This window comes from Miscanthus floridulus, chromosome 12 (assembly GCF_019320115.1).
Source record: "Miscanthus floridulus cultivar M001 chromosome 12, ASM1932011v1, whole genome shotgun sequence".
Lineage (NCBI taxonomy): Eukaryota > Viridiplantae > Streptophyta > Magnoliopsida > Poales > Poaceae > Miscanthus > Miscanthus floridulus.
The window spans coordinates 49,680,897-49,696,561 of NC_089591.1; the positions used below are offsets into that span (position 1 = coordinate 49,680,897).

At 48.3% G+C, this 15,665-nt stretch overlaps 2 protein-coding genes and 1 long non-coding RNA gene across 3 annotated transcripts; all 3 read right to left on the reverse strand.

Moving 5' to 3' along the window:
* Positions 1-841: 841 nt before the first annotated feature.
* On the reverse strand, positions 842-1,675 carry LOC136495842 (uncharacterized). The gene is made up of 2 exons (XM_066491656.1): positions 1,403-1,675; positions 842-1,318 (listed from the first exon to the last, which is right to left on the reverse strand). The coding sequence occupies exons 1-2, from the start codon at positions 1,673-1,675 to the stop codon at positions 842-844; spliced, it is 750 nt and encodes a 249-aa protein (XP_066347753.1).
* A 2,495-nt stretch (positions 1,676-4,170) lies between these two features.
* LOC136498201 (uncharacterized) lies at positions 4,171-5,545 on the reverse strand. Its single transcript, XR_010769536.1, has 3 exons — positions 5,404-5,545; positions 4,994-5,051; positions 4,171-4,199 (listed from the first exon to the last, which is right to left on the reverse strand). It is a non-coding gene; the product is annotated as an uncharacterized lncRNA (long non-coding RNA).
* Positions 5,546-13,935: 8,390 nt separating this feature from the next.
* LOC136495843 (uncharacterized) lies at positions 13,936-15,609 on the reverse strand. Its single transcript, XM_066491657.1, has 4 exons — positions 15,412-15,609; positions 14,244-14,556; positions 14,066-14,170; positions 13,936-13,994 (listed from the first exon to the last, which is right to left on the reverse strand). Exons 1-4 carry the CDS (start codon positions 15,607-15,609, stop codon positions 13,936-13,938), a joined length of 675 nt encoding a protein of 224 aa, XP_066347754.1.
* Between the last annotated feature and the right edge of the window lie 56 nt (positions 15,610-15,665).

Genomic DNA, 15,665 nt, shown 5'->3' on the forward strand with positions numbered 1-15,665 from the left:
TGCCAAGTTGACAGGCATGGCATAGGCATGGAGAGCTCTTATTGTAGGAGATGACCGACATGCTCCAGAGAGTGGTGAGGCTGGTTGGACCGGGGTGGCCAAGGCGGTGGTGCCACAGAGATGATGTGGTGGCGAGGCTGCAGGAGTGAGCTGGTGTGGAGGGGAAGGTGTAGAGGTCACCACCACTATTGCAGCGAAGAGTCATGTGCCCCATCTGTTGATCCTTGACAAAAAAACTACAAGCATCAAATTCAATTGAGCAAGCATTGTCACGAGTGAATTGACGGACGGAAAGAAGGTTGCGCACTAAATTAGGAGCAACCAGAACATTATTAAGGTGAAAAACAGAATTAGGAAAAGGTAGTGTGGATGTGCCACGACAGGTAATAGGAATTGTAGTGCCGTTGCCAACCGTGATGCCGGAAGAGGGTGGGGGAAGACGGGACAGGAGTATACCATCCGAGGATGACATGTGGGCAGTGGCACCGGTGTTGAGGATCCAAGGGGAAGACCCCTGGAGGGACATCTGGTTTAGGGCAGCAATGAGGCCGGCCTGATCCCAGCCGCCATGCTGCTGCGGGGGTGGAGGAGAGGCGTCGGAGAACTAGGCAGGGGCGAACGCCGTGTGTGCCTGGGCTGAAGGAAAGGCATCGAGGACCCCAAGGCCACGCCAGGCTAGGTTCGGCATCAGCGGACACCAGGGCTGCTGCTGCGCCCCGCCCGTCCAAGGCTGCTGTTGCGCTCGGCCTGTCCAGGGAGCGTAGCAGTACCAAGGGCCCGCTGGCGGAGCAGAGGACTTCTGCCCGCCCCCAGAATTGGAGCCGCCCCTGCCCTTCTTCTTCTAGCGACCGCCGCCGTTGCCCTGGTCGCCGCCGCCGTAGTCACTGCCAGAGCCGCTGTTGTGGCTGCCCTGGCGACCGACGGTGTAGCCACTGCCCGTGTTGCCAGAGGTGATGCGGCAGCCTATGCTGCATGAGGCATGGAACGCCGTCTGGGCAGCGACGGAGCCCTCATTGGAGAGGCAGAGCTCCTTCAACACGAGCTTCTCACGGGTGGTGGTGAAATCCGGCAGCGGGTGGGAATCGGTGATGTTGTCGGTGGTGCTGGCAAAGCGGGGATTGAGGCCACAGAGGAAGTTGAGGATGAGCTCCGAGTCGGTGATGGTGCGACCAACATCGCGTAGAGCATCGGCTGTGGCCTTCATCCGCTGGGCGTAGTCATTGATGGAGGAATCACCCTGGGTCATGGAGTGGAACTCGTGACCCAGGAAGATGGTGCACGGAGCCTTGTTGGCCTCAAAGAGGCGCTTGATGGCAACCTAGAGCTCACACGTAGTCTGATTCGGTGCCACAGCAAGGCCGATGACATCCGTCCTGGCAGAGCCGAGGAGCCAGCTACGGACATAGGCATCGGCAATGGCCCAAGTAGGGTCAGTGGGGCTAGCCTCCGCCGTGCCGTCGATGTACGGAAGGAGACCGAATTTCCCGCAGAGAGAGGTGAAAAACGGCTCCCATTGGTTGAAGTTGGGCTTCGTCAGTTCCAGGGTCACTGGGATGTGGTTCTTGACATTGATCGTCGCGTAGGGGGCGACGAAGATGGCTAGGGCAGGGATGGAGCCCATAGCAGCCGAGGTGCTGGAGGGTGTGGTGGAGCTGGTGACAGAGGAGGTCGACATGGGCGACCTAGGAGGGGGGAGCAACGCAGCAGGGGGGGCTGTGCGGTGGGAAGGAGGGAGAAGGAGGATCTAAAGTCCTGATACCATGTAGAAGGTAGAGAATCACCACACACCCCAATGTGGGTGGAGAGCCTTTCATATATATAGCCAATAGGCATACATGAAAGTTACATACATGGGAAGCTATTTCCTATACAAGGAAACTATCCTAGGCTATACATGGCAGCTAGCCTATCTAGGGAAACACCAATCAATCGCTAATTGATCTGGATATATACATATCCTAATAAAAACAAAAAGCTTCAATCCGCAGCTACAATCAGTTTGTGGACTGGGAGCCGATCCTTTTTTTTTCCTCATTAGAGATACCTACAATAAGTATGCAGATTACACCTAGACTGATGGCAACAGAACTCTAAAACACAAGCAGTTAGTCCATCCAATCTCGTAGCTAATCAAAATAGAAAAATCAAACAGAATGGTGTCACCCTATCAGTTTAGATATTTCTAGAAATTATATGAGGTTAATCACGCTGTAATAGTCCTCAAAAGAATTTTTGTGATATAATATTGGAAGGACTATTATGTTGAGCCACCAAAAACGTTTTTTGTGCGACAACAAATTTCAATGGCCTATGAAGACACTATAGTTCACAGGGAATACTGGCAGGTATGAGCTGTGCTGTGTGTTTTCATATGCAAAATAGATAGTAGGAACTGAAGATTTATAACTCAAAAGTTGATTTTAAAATTGTTTGGGTATCACGTATCCAGCATGAGAAGGGCGGGCCTGGTGCAAGCGGTAGAGTCTTACCACCTGTGACTGGAAGGTCTCGGGTTCGAGTCGCGGTCTCCTTGCATTGCACATGCGAGGGTAAGGCTTGCCACTAACACCCTTCCCCAGACCCCGCGTAGAGCGGGAGCTCTCTGCACTAAGTACGCCCTTTATCAAGTATCCAACATGAGCACCAACCACTTAAAAGGATGATGGTGTTGTGACAACCCACATGCTGTTTAGCAGAAGAGAAATAGGAGGAAGGTGTATATATTAATTGACACAGGTAAATTATCAAAGGTAAAGCTTAAACTGGTGCATACCTCAGCTACTGGAATTAAAAGAGCATTGCCCATGAACCTGCATCAAAATAGAGAATAGTGAGGCCACAATGTAAAACCATTTTCCCATAAGAATTAGTAGTATAAATCTATATAAGAAAGTGTGAGATAACCACGCACTAAAACAAAGGATGGAATGAGATTTTGAGAAGCATTTCTTCCTTTATAAGGTGGGTATCTAGGGAACTCTGAGCAATATTAAAGTATTCATGTATAGAAAGAACTGAAAATAGGCGTAGATAAAGGAACAGGAGATGCAAGAAAGGAATGGCACCGACTTTAAGGTGTTGGTTAGCAGACCATGCTGGTGGAGACGGTAGTGACAAGCGATGGGCCATGGCAAGCCATCTCTATCATAGTCGCAGTCGACTCATTGTAGTCTTTCGATGAGCTGCAAAACAAGAAAATATTCAGAAAAGATCTAGAAAAATTTAGAATCCCTATACCCAGCCCACAGCTCAGTGAAAATAGGACACAATTGTATGCACCCAAATTAGAACCACACCTAATTCATGGTAAGAACAGGGAAATTGGAACAAAACAGAATATCATAACTGAATCATAACAAGATCTCCAAATTGGTCACCTAATTTTTTTATACTTCAATACTTAGCATGTATAGTATTGAAGTATGCTTAGCTTGTATCGCAGTCACAAAAAAAAGAACATGTAGCATGTATAGTTTGAGCACACAAGGGTCTGGATCTAGTTATTTGTGCCAAGAAAAAGCAGGTAATCAGATAGTTCACATAGGATAAAATTTCCAATCTGTTTGACTCTTACCATGTACCGTGAAACGCCGAGAATGCAAGCGGAGAGAGAGGGTGGCAACAGTAGACTTTGGAACACATTAATCTGTTTCCTTTGGGAATTTTAAGGATGAACTAAATAAATTCAGCAGCAACTTTGGAGAGCAGTTTATGTAAATTCAGCATCAATTCAGTTGAGGAATGATTTATCTATCCAATTAAGAGAATACTTGCAAAGCATGTAGATAATTAATACTTTTAAACATGTCTATAATATGGCTGTTGCAAATCAGTTTGAAACAACAAGTGCAACCATGGAAATAGGTAGACAATGTAAGGTAGGATGACTATAGTACAACGAAGAATATAAAATTTATTTGAGACGGTAGAGTTCATTGTTCCCTTTGATTCGGCATGTGCAGCACAACAGCAGGCAATATGAATTGCTTGATCTCTGTAGGTATAGGGCGGAGAAAAATAGGGAGTGTCTTTCTGAACAAATGTGCTATAAAACGATAGAGCAGACATATAAGGAGGTATCTAAATAAAGAATGTGTGTAAGTCGCAGACCTAATGTTAGGAACACAAACATAGCTTGTGAATAATGGTCTTACCCAAACAACGTTCAGTCGAGGAAATGTCTGTTGTTCGAAGAGGCACTGTAAAATGGATGACAATAATGAATCCTCATGAACCATTGAAACCTCACAAAGGTAGCACTAAAACACCCTGTGAACTGACCAAGTATGTAGCGACAGTGTGCCAGGCTAGCGTCCTTTTTTCATGAAATAGCTTCCTACAAGTAGCTCTTGTGTCTATTGGTGGCCTGGCTACACGATCTGAATCTGAGTGCAAAACGAAGAAGGGGAAAAAACTGAGTGTGTTTCAGTTTAAATAATAATGCGTTGTCTCGGTATTATCTGCAAAAGTAACTTACTCAGAGCAAAAATGCTTTTTCAGGGTTTGCTCAACGTCGATTTGAGGTGGAGGTGCCTAAATAAAAATAAGAGAAAGAGTTTATGCATCTGTAATTACTTGTTGCAATGGGCAGAGGTAAAGACACCAATAAACACATGAACACACATGAGATTATCAGCACATACCCAATGTTCATTTAGGGAAAATAGTCTCTAGATATTGAGGTTCATAATTCAAACCAACACCACGACATTATCATTTGGAGCGTACACATCATACTATGTTTCTATGTAACTATGGAATTCTTTTATGCTTAACAATTGCCATGACATTGGATGTTAATGTACAATTCATTGATACTGGAGAACTATAATGGACAATGAAGTATTTGTAGATAGGCATTGACTACTTTTCCTAGAACCATAGATAAACTCCGCAAGAAAACATTGTTTTCTGGCTAAATTCCAATATAAAATATATTATAAGCTTGAAAGATCATATTGACCTAACCCATGTTTTCTGAATGGTATATTACCTGAATACAGATGATGTTGACACCTTGGTTCTGCATCTGTAGCCCCTTTCGAAATATCCTGCAATCAATCAAATATTTAAAGGAAAAGAATAAACATAAGAAAATGAGGGAAATCTTATAGATAACATCCTGCATTGAAACAGTTGCTAACTCATATTGCTTGAAACAGGTAATATAATAATATAACATGGACATAATATGTTACGAGGACACCTCATTGTTACATGTACACATGGCAAAAACATATGCTTTAGCAAGAACATATGTGAGTCACCAAGGTTAAATAAAAGTTCATATATAGGACAACGCGCATGGTAAAATCATAATCAACAAATAAACAACTGAGGAACTTATAGTTGCAATTGTTAATTATGCACCTTCTGTAATGCCAAAACAGATAATATATGTACCTCCCTTCAGCAGTGTGATGCACTGATGCTCCTTGATCATCATTTGTAATTCGCCAATCAATGTTGAAAACAACCACTGATAGGCAACAACATGGTTGAACCACCACGAGATGTGATAGGAAGAAGACTGAACAATTATTTTTTCCTCTGAGATCAAGGCCAGTGAAAAATTAGAAGCTATGCATAAACCCGATAGCACGTACCAAGTGATATGATCATAAAAATTAACCCATGTACTCCTGATAGTTTCTAGAATTTACAGTGACCAATATATAATTAATTTTAGGTAATGTGTAAATTAAGCAAATGAGCAAGAAGTAGACAGAATCTTTTATAGCGTAAACCCAACCAGAAGAAAGTCATTTCAGTAGCACGCACTCCGGTCCAACTGCCACCTTCAAATCCGTAGGTACTTCAAGGAAACCTAATTGTGGGGGGTACGACCCTGGATACCCATGGCAGACCACATGGGTTGTGCCCCTAGGGGTGGCCCAGCCCACAAGAAGAAGCCTTACGAGACACAACTCTGCTCGGCGCCTTCCGCAAGACATCAGGAAGATATCCTAAAGATAATACGAGATCTGTTAGGATATGTATGATCTCAAGATTCCTGTAATCAGTTATTACTTTCTGGTTATCTCGTAGATCTAACCGACTTATAACCCTGCCTCTCGGACTATATAAGGCGGGTAGGGACCCCCTCTAAAATTATGGCATATCATACGATAACTAATACAAACCAACAGACCACAGGAGTAAGGTATTATGTCATACTAACGGCCTGAACCTATATAACTCGTGTGTTTCTATTGCCTTCTTGTTCTTGATCTCGCACTCCTCTACCGATCAATCAACCTTCGTGGGATACCCCTCGGAGGACTACCGACGATAATCTGTCGACAGTTGGCGTGCTAGGTAGGGGTTGTGCGTGCTGTTTCCTTGTCGAACAAGATGGTTTTTTCCACAGGCTCTTCATCCCTTCCACAGCTTGGCCAGATCTTCACGGTCGGATCCATCTCGTGGATCATCAACGCTGACAGAGTCGGAGAGCTCCTCGAGCCAGAGCAGATCGGTTCTGCGCCGGCCACCCCTACACCTGCAACTGTAGATCCGATCTCAGAGGTGATTCCGAGGTCTCTTTCGGCAACAACTCGCCATCCACTTCCTCGCTACCAGAGGAGTTCGATCAACAACGACGATCTGATCGAGTCCATCGATCGGGTCGGACTGAAGCTCGCTGATTGTCTCTCCATCGCCGAATCGGCACTGGACACTCTGGTTCAGCGACGACCACCCTCCGATCCAGATCTATCGAAGGGTGCTTAGGAAGCTGCAAGGGCTATGGCCCTACCTTTTGGATTCTCCAACACTGCCGCCGCTTACCAGCACACCCTAAGGGGTAGATTCGCCGACCAGATCACCGTCCAGCTCCCGCCGGTTGTCAACATGCTACACTTAGGCCGGAGCCCTGGGGCGCACCTCCAGACCATCCCGGAAGAAACTTCGGGCTCCGAGTCTCAAGGCTCTATGGAGACCCTCACTGAAACCCTCTCCGATCAGTTTCTTCCCCCACCCTTTTGGGGTGGCGTGATCTTCAACGTCAGCATCGATAGCCCTCCTCGGAACGATGAAACCGAGGAGGAGCGTGCTACTTGAGGGAACCGAAACGTCAACCACGCACAGCGGCGAGAAAACGAGGCAGCCATCGCAAGGGCCGAGGCTGCTCGGAATAATCGGCTTGACTCTCAAGGAAGACCACTCCCGCTCTACCGTGACCTTGATGAAGAATTTCTCCGCGTCGACGGCCACGACGTCTTCAAGACTCCAAGCGCCAATTTGGCAGTAGCCGCCAACGAGCTTGCTCGTTTCCCTCAAATGCCTGAGCTCGCCAAGATCGCCGCCATGCTTAAAGCGGCTCACTGTAAGGTCAATGAGATCCACGAGGATCAGAGACCTTCATGCTCAACGAGCACGATTCACCAATCAGCTACGCCGAGGTCCAATCGCCGCCCAAGTCAAAGCCATTTCACCGACCAGTCATTACCTCTCCAAGGGGGACCCGGAGGGCATCGTGCCGAACACCATCGCCAACTTGACCAGGAGGTCGAACAGGATGCTAGAGTACATCTTAGCAACCTTCGAGATGCACGGCGGCGTATCGAGCACCATCGCTTTGGTCACCATGAAGACGAAGTACGTCGTCACCAGGATTACAAAAGGGAGTATGGCAACCCAGACTCAGCCCTTGAGCCTATCTCCGACCACAATGCCATAGATTATGGTGTCGACAATCCTGAGGGGCCTCCGGCTTTCACAAGGGCACTCCGAACGCTTCGATGGCCCTATGGTTTTAAGATCACCGGGGTCGAGCCCTATGAAGGAAGAATGAACCCAACTCAGTGGCTGCAGGCTTATGCCACTGTCGTCCGTGCCGCCAAAGGAGACACCAGCATTATGGCAAATTATCACCCCGTCATGCTCACGCCACCTGCCATGAGTTGGTTCACCAGCCTGGCACCAGACTCCATCGGCTCGTGGGAAGAGTTGAAGAAAGTCTTCACCGACAACTATATGGCCACGTGTACTCGACCTGGCATGAAGCATGATCTCAGCCGCATCAACCACAAGCCATCCGAGCTCCTTCACAGCTACATCCAACATTTCTTCGAGATGAGGAACTCTATCCCCAACATCACGGAAGCTGAAGTCGTCACCACCTTTATCCGAGGACTCCACCATCACGAGCTTCGCTCCAAATTCAACCGTAAGCCGCCGACCGATATCGGCGAAATGATAACCACCGCCAACCAGTACGTCGATGCAGAGGAAGTCGAGGTACGCTTCAATGAGGATGCGGGCACTCAGCGACCACCTCACAGATACGATGATTGCCCTGATGACCGATGTCACAATGACCACCGCCACGATGACCGCAGCTATCATCACGACAGCGGCCGTGATCGAACAGGAGGACACAGGCCAGGCCAAAATCGCCGCCGCCGGCCAGAACACATCTTCACTGCCGCTAGTCAACCCCACGCCAAGCGTAACTACAACGAGCAATACCAAAAGATACTCGATGGCCCATGCCCTCTTCACAAGAACGCCAAACACAAGATGAAGGACTGCATCGGTCTAGCCAGGGAGTTCCAGGATAAGAGGCTCAATGACAATGCCAACAATGGAACAGGAGGTCGTCGACCACCTAGGAACAACAACACCTTTCAGGACCATGATAAGGTGGTCGCCACCATCTTCGGGGGCCTCGCCTCCACTGAGAGTCGAAGGGAACGGAAGCTTGCCGCTCGACGAGTGCTCGCCGTCACTTTAGAAGAAACTATCGCCGACCCCAGCTATTGTCCATGGTCCGAGATCCCCATCACCTTCAGCAAGGCCGACCAGTGGGCAGACATACCATATACAGGGCGTTTCCCCCTCGTCCTCGACGCAATCGTCCAGAAGGTGCTACTAAAAAAGTCCTTATTGATGGTGGCAGTGCTTTGAACCTACTCTTCGCCGGAGCCCTAAGGGAGTTGGTCCTCGCGATATCAGATCTCACACCCTCGGACTCCTCCTTCTGGGGTTTGGTACCTGGAAGGGCATCTAGGCCACTTGGAGAGATCACCCTACCAGTATAGTTTGGTACAGCAAGCAACTATCACATCGAGCATATCAACTTCTACGTCGCCGACTTCGACACCGCCTACCATGCCATACTTGGCCGGCCAGCTCTAGCCAAATTCATGGCCGTACCGCACTACGCATATTTGGTGTTGAAGATGCCTTCGTCTGCCAGAGTCCTGGCTCTGTAGGCCAACCTTTCCATTGCCTATGCCCGTGAGATAGAGAGTCTCGCCCTCGCCAAAGCCACCGACCTCTCCATCCAGATGGCTAGCATGGTCGCCGAAGCTCGGACAGTACCCACCGATGACATGGAGATTCCAGAGCTTGAGCTTCCCCGCACCTCCACCAAGTCCAAGGAAATCAAGGAGGTCAGCCTTGGCCTCAATGACACTTCCAAGACCATGAAGATTTGGGCTCATCTTGACCCCAAATAGGAAAGCACGCTCGTCTCCTTCCTACGTGCCAACGCCAATGTGTTTGCTTGGAAACCTGCAGACATGCTGGGGGTACCACGGGAGAAGATCGAGCACTCCTTGAATGTCTCGCCAACCACCAAACTGATCAAGCAGAAACTTCGTCGATTCATGCCAGACAAGGAGGCTATTAGGGTAGAAATAAAATGGCTCTTAGCTGCCGGGTTTATAAAAGAAGTGTATCATCCAGATTGGTTAGCAAACCCTATTCTTATTCGAAAAAAGAATAAAGAATGGAGAATGTGCGTTGATTATACTGATCTTAACAAACACTGCCCTAAAGACCCCTTTAGCTTGCCTCGGATAGATGAGGTTGTAGACTGTACCGCTGGCTGCAAACTACTCTCTTTCCTTAACTGTTACTCCAGCTATCATCAGATCTCCCTCAAGGAAGAAGACCAGATAAAGACGTCGTTCATTACACCTTTTGGAGCATACTGCTACAAAACTATGTCCTTTGGACTCAAGAACACTGGGGCTACCTATCAAAGGGCCATTCAGATGTGCCTCGACCAACAAATCGGCCGCAACGTCGAAGCATACATTGATGACGTGGTCGTCAAAACCAAGACTGCCGACAACCTTATCGCCGACCTCGAAGAAACCTTCGCCAATCTAAACAAGTACCGATGGAAGCTGAACCCTTCAAAGTGCATCTTTGGAGTTCCATCCGGTATACTGCTGGGCTACATCATCAGTGCTCAAGGCATCGAGCCTAATCCTAACAAGGTCTCCACCATCACCAATATGAAATGACCAACATGTGTCAAGGATATACAAAAGCTTATAGGTTGCATGGCTGCTTTAAGCCGCTTTATATCACGCCTTGGCGAAAAAGGGTTACCCTTCTTTAAGCTCCTCAAGGCCTCCGAGCACTTTTCCTGGTTGGAGGAGGCAGACTCAGCTTTCAAACAGCTCAAGTTGTTCTTGATAAAGTCGCCAATCATGACAGCGCCAAGGCCAGATGAGACTCTGCTCATATACATCGCCGCCACTTCTCGCGTCGTGAGTACAGCTATCGTCGTCGAACGTGAGGAAGCCGGGCACGCTTATAGGGTGCAACGTCCAGTCTACTTTATCAGTGAAGTACTCAATGAGCCAAAAACCCATTATCCTCAGGTACAAAAGCTGTTATACGCAATTCTAATAACGTCGTGCAAGCTCTGACATTATTTCGAATACTACAAGATTGCCGTGGTCACTGAGTTTCTCCTGGGGAACATTCTTCGCAACAAAGAAGCCAATGGCCGCATTATTAAGTGGGCTGTTGAGCTCAGCACCTATTCCATTGAATTTAGAAGCAGACCTACCATTAAGTCACAGGCGCTCACTGACTTTGTTGCTGAATGGACCGAGATCTAAGAGCCCATCACCGCCGCTGGCCCCGAGCACTGGGTGATGTACTTTGACAGCGCCCTTAACATCAACGGTGCTGGTGCGGGCATTCTATTCATTACGCTGACCAAGGATAAGCTACATTACGTTCTTCAAATACACTTCCCGACCTCCAACAACGCCGTGGAATATGAAGCATGTCTCCATGGTCTTCGTATAGCCATCGCGCTCGGCATCAAACGCCTCATGGTGTACGGGGACTTCGCGTTGGTTATCAACCAGCTCAACAAAGACTGGTCCTGTTCCAGTGAGAAGATGGACACATACTACGCTGAAATCAGGAAGCTTAAAGAGAAGTTCTACGGTATTGAGTACCACCACGTGGTACGAGATCAAAATCAACCAGCCGACCAGCTTTCAAAAATAGGTTCGTCTCGCGCTGTGGTTCCACCGGGGGTCTTCATGCAAGATCTCTTGGTGCCATCCATTAAAGAAGAAAAGGAAGTTGAGGAGGTTCCCCCAGCTGAGCAATTGGTACTTGCAGTGCCTTCGCTGGTCGCCGATTGGAGGGAGCAATTTATCAAGTACCTCACCAACTCTGAAGTACCCACCGACAAGACCGACACCAAATGACTAATCCACCGAAGTAAGCACTACGTGTTGGTAGATGGTAACTTGATGAGGAAGAGTGCAAAGGAAGGGATATTGCAAAAGTGCGTCCCTCAAGACAAAGGAGTGAAGCTGCTTCATGAAATTCATTCTGGTTCTTGTGGCAATCACGCAGCCTCAAGAAACCTGGTCGGCAAAGTTTTTCGAGCTAGCTTCTACTGGCCCATGGCCATCTCTGACATAGAAGACCTCATCCGGCGCTGTGAAGGATGTCAGTTCTTCGCCAAGCAAATACACGTACCGGCACAGCAATTGCAGACCATCCCAGCTTCTTGGCCTTTCGCATGCTGGGGACTAAACATGATTGGGCCCTTCAAGCCAGCGCCAGGAGGTTTCAGGTATGTATACGTCGCCATTGATAAGTTCTCTAAGTGGATCGAGTACAAACTGCTTGTTTCAGCTACTACAAAGAAAGCAGTCGACCTCTTTGAAGATATCATACACAGGTTCGGTCTCCCGAACAGCATTATCACCGACCTTGGAACCACGTTTACCGGCCATCATTTTTGGGATTTCTGTGAAGGCCGGTGCATCTCCGTTAAGTACGTTTCCGTTGCTCATCCTCGAGCTGATGGCCAGGTTGAGTGGGCTAATGGTATGATCCTTGATGTCCTCAAAAAGAGGCTATATCAGAAAGAAGAAAAGCATCCGGGCAGATGGCTCAAAGAACTACCGGCTGTGGTCTGGGGACTGTGCACTCAAGCTAGTCGCAGTACCGGTGTGTCTCTATATTTTTTGGTCTACGGCTTAAAGGCCATACTACCAGCAGATGTTGCCTTTTGGGCACCTAGGGTGGAAAATTATGTTGAAGAGTAGGCCGCGGCTGTTCGGACAGAGGACATTGACCGGGCCGAGGAAGAACGCCTAATCACCTGTGTCCGCACAACCAAGTATCTAGAAGATCTGCGAAGGTACTATAACCGCAACGAAAAAGGTCGTTCATTCACCGTCGGTGACCTCGTTCTCCGTAGAAAACAAAAGACCGAAGGGTTGCACAAGCTTTCTTCCCCTTGGGAAGGGCCCTACATCGTCAAAGAGGTCATTCGACCAGGATCTTATCGCTTATGTGACTTAGATGGGATTGATGTTCTAAACTCATGGCTCATTGAGCACCTTATATGTTTCTACCATTGAAACGCTCTAGATATGTACTCTCCATTTTATGATAAATAAAGTTTCAGTCTCCATAATTTGTCTCTATTTTCCCCCTTTAACTTTCGATCTCCACGTACGGTCGTCGAACCATTACGATACTCCATAATGATCTCCAAAGTCACCGAACGGATCTCTCCAAAAATCACCAAACGATTTCTCCAAATCGCCGAACGATTTCTCCAAATCGCTGAATGATTTCTCCAAAACGCTGAACATGATTTCTCCAAAACGCCGAACACGATTTCTCCAAAACGCCGAACACGATTTCTCCAAATCGCCGAACCATTTCTCCTAAACGCCGAACACGATTTCTCCAAAACTCCGAACACGATTTCTCCAAAACGCCGAACATGATTTCTCCAAAATGACGAACACGATTTTCTCCAAAACGCCAAACATGATTTCTCCTAAACACCGACCACGTTTTTTTTCCAAATCACCAGACTCGAATTTTCCAAATCACAGAGCATGTTTTCCATATAGCGAAAACGTTCTTTGATCGGAGAGTAACATTTTTTGTTTGTTCTCTTCGGAGAAGACCCAGTCTTCGACTTCTCCCTACACGTGCCACGGGCTCTGCACTCTACGTCATGGGTGGTTGGCTGCGGTTCCTAGGTCATGTCCGTTACTCCTACATGTGCACGGGCTCCGCGCTCGACGTTATGGACTATGGGCTGGCCAAGGCCATAGGGACCAGCAGCAGACCCACTGGTCGGATGTTACTTGAACTACGCATAACCGCGTACGGTTTGAAACTTCAAAGATTATTTCGCCGAATTATAAGCAAACTGCATATATTGCATATACAAGCACCTAATGACAAATATTTGATAAGTGTTTGTTTCTTGCGCTTTCGCGCTTTCTAACCATACTGTCAAGATATTACGAATGATGTCCACTGAGCAGATCATTATGCTTCGCCACTACCATCATTCTCTCCGAACAGGTATATATCGCCGGCCAACTTTTTTGCCGCGTCCTCCACCTCGTCTTCAAGCCGCTGGGTCTCTGCTTCGCTTAGCCCTTCGGCGTACCCGCCCCCTATCGCCTCTAGGTCAGTGTCTGGATAGTGGGATCGGACAACAGCAAGGGTGTGGGTAGCGACAGTAACAACGGCGTCACGGTTGAAGCTTTTAAAGCTTTCCCACGCCATCTTGCATCTTTCGATGATAATATCCGGGCAAGGTGGCCTGCCGTCGGGATGAGGAGTAGTTTTTGGTTCGATGCAGTCGAGCACTGGTCTGATTCCAACAACTACGGCATCAAATTTGTTCCTCTAGGTACGGGCGTCTTGCTCCAACACATCGAATTGTGCCTTGACCCTCCGACGGTAGTCTGCATGCATTTTGAAGTTACATCAGGGAAGACATTAACCTCAGCAGAAAACCCGATCATGGGGTACTCACCGTCCAGCTCCTCGGTCAGTTTGTTCGCTCGCTCTGTCTCCTTCGCTTTCTCCTCCTGGAGTTGTTCGAGGGCCTGGCGCAGCTGACCGAGCTCCATGTCTTGTTCTACAAGTACATCATTCATCAACAAAGGTAATCGTATCCGACTATGTGAGGCATTTTTGTGGATCGAACGTACCTTTTTTCTCCTCATAGACTTTTTGCAGCTTTTCCAATTGCTCGGAAGCATCTTTCAGTTGTGTAGAGGCAGTGATCAGCTGCTCGGACTTGCTCCGAAGTTGTTCTTTCGCAGTCGCCAGTTGTCCAGACAGGGCCCCCTTCTGGTATTCTAGGTCCCGCATGTTGGACTCCGCAAGGTCTCGCTCACGCTGGGCCCTTTGAATATTCTTCTCCGAAAGGTTCATCGCCTCCTTGAGTTTTTTGTTCTCCTTGGAGAGGGGCTCCATCCTCTTAATCAACTGGTAATGGTGCTTGGCAGTTCGAGTGATCCCCTAGAAATGCATAATGACAATGATAGAAGGAAACAAACAATGACAATGAAGAATTATCAGGATTCAGTATCAACCTCGATTTGTTTTACTACTCCGCTGAGGGTGGATTTCAGCCTCTTCATTTCTCTAGGGGTGTTCTCTTCCTCTACAACTACCACTTTGTCACCACGCTTGCGTAGGATTCAGATGGATTGGGTTCGAGGCTCATCACGAATGATCTCCTCGACCTCGTCCTCCTCTTCCGCTGCAGTAGGGCTCACCGCAGGGGGGCTCCGTGGTCAGACAGTGGGTCTGAGCATGACATGTGACCCTTTCAGGACACCGTTAGCTCCTCGGGCACCCCTGGTCTCACTGACCCAGACTCTGCCGCCTCGCTGGCCACTATAGTTTCAGCTCCTGAGGGGCAACCCAACATTGCTTTGGGCATCGTTGTCGAGCCAGCCTCTACTGATGCTGGTCCCTCACCATCTCCAGCTCCACCTGCAGTGGTTGTTGTTTGTTCCGCCAATCCCTGAGCACTAGGGGAACATGACATGGGGGTGGCAGGCGCTACCTCTGCCTCGAGATCAGCTTGAGACTGCTTATCAGTCTAGGCGGATGACTTTGGATCCTCCATGTGTTTTGCGCTGCATCCGAACATTTGGTCAATCACCCAAAAAACAGAGATCAAATAGCAAAACAATAACAATGCGAGGTTACTTACCGTTTGGTCTGCCAGTGTGCTTTTTTGAATTGGCGAGGCCTATTCGAGCCCCCAGGTGCGGCTGTGGGGTCGACCTCCGTGTTATCGGGTGGAGGTCTGTCCTCCTCTATAGTTGGCCTATGCTCCACCTGTTGTTCCGGTGTTTGCTCCACCTGTACCACCGGGTTTTGCTTTGTTTGATGCTCAGGGACTCCCGTCGCCTGCTGCTCAGGGATTGTCGTCACCTGCTGCTCGGGGACTTCTTCGCTTCCCCTTGGTTGCTCCTCCACGCGTGTTCTGTGTGAAGTTGTTTGCACGCTGGGGGGAGGGGGAGCTGTATTTTTGTCGTCATCAGACCACTCCATCACCATGGCCCTCTGTGGATGGCTGTTCTGGTCGCCACCTAGTGATATACTCGCCTGGTCTG

Bases quoted from the DNA above. Each gene is read 5' to 3' on its own strand.
- LOC136495843 (XM_066491657.1), bottom strand. From the start codon at position 15,609: ATGGTGATGGAGTGGTCTGATGACGACAAAAATACAGCTCCCCCTCCC. The intron at 14,557-15,411 runs GTGGAGCAAACA...ATGCATTTCTAG, and splicing joins AGCAAAACCCGGTGGTACAG to GGGATCACTCGAACTGCCAA. The intron at 14,171-14,243 runs GTACGTTCGATC...ATGTACTTGTAG, and splicing joins AGTCTATGAGGAGAAAAAAG to AACAAGACATGGAGCTCGGT.
- LOC136495842 (XM_066491656.1), bottom strand. From the start codon at position 1,675: ATGTCGACCTCCTCTGTCACCAGCTCCACCACACCCTCCAGCACCTCG. The intron at 1,319-1,402 runs GTCCGTAGCTGG...TGTGAGCTCTAG, and splicing joins GGGCCATTGCCGATGCCTAT to GTTGCCATCAAGCGCCTCTT.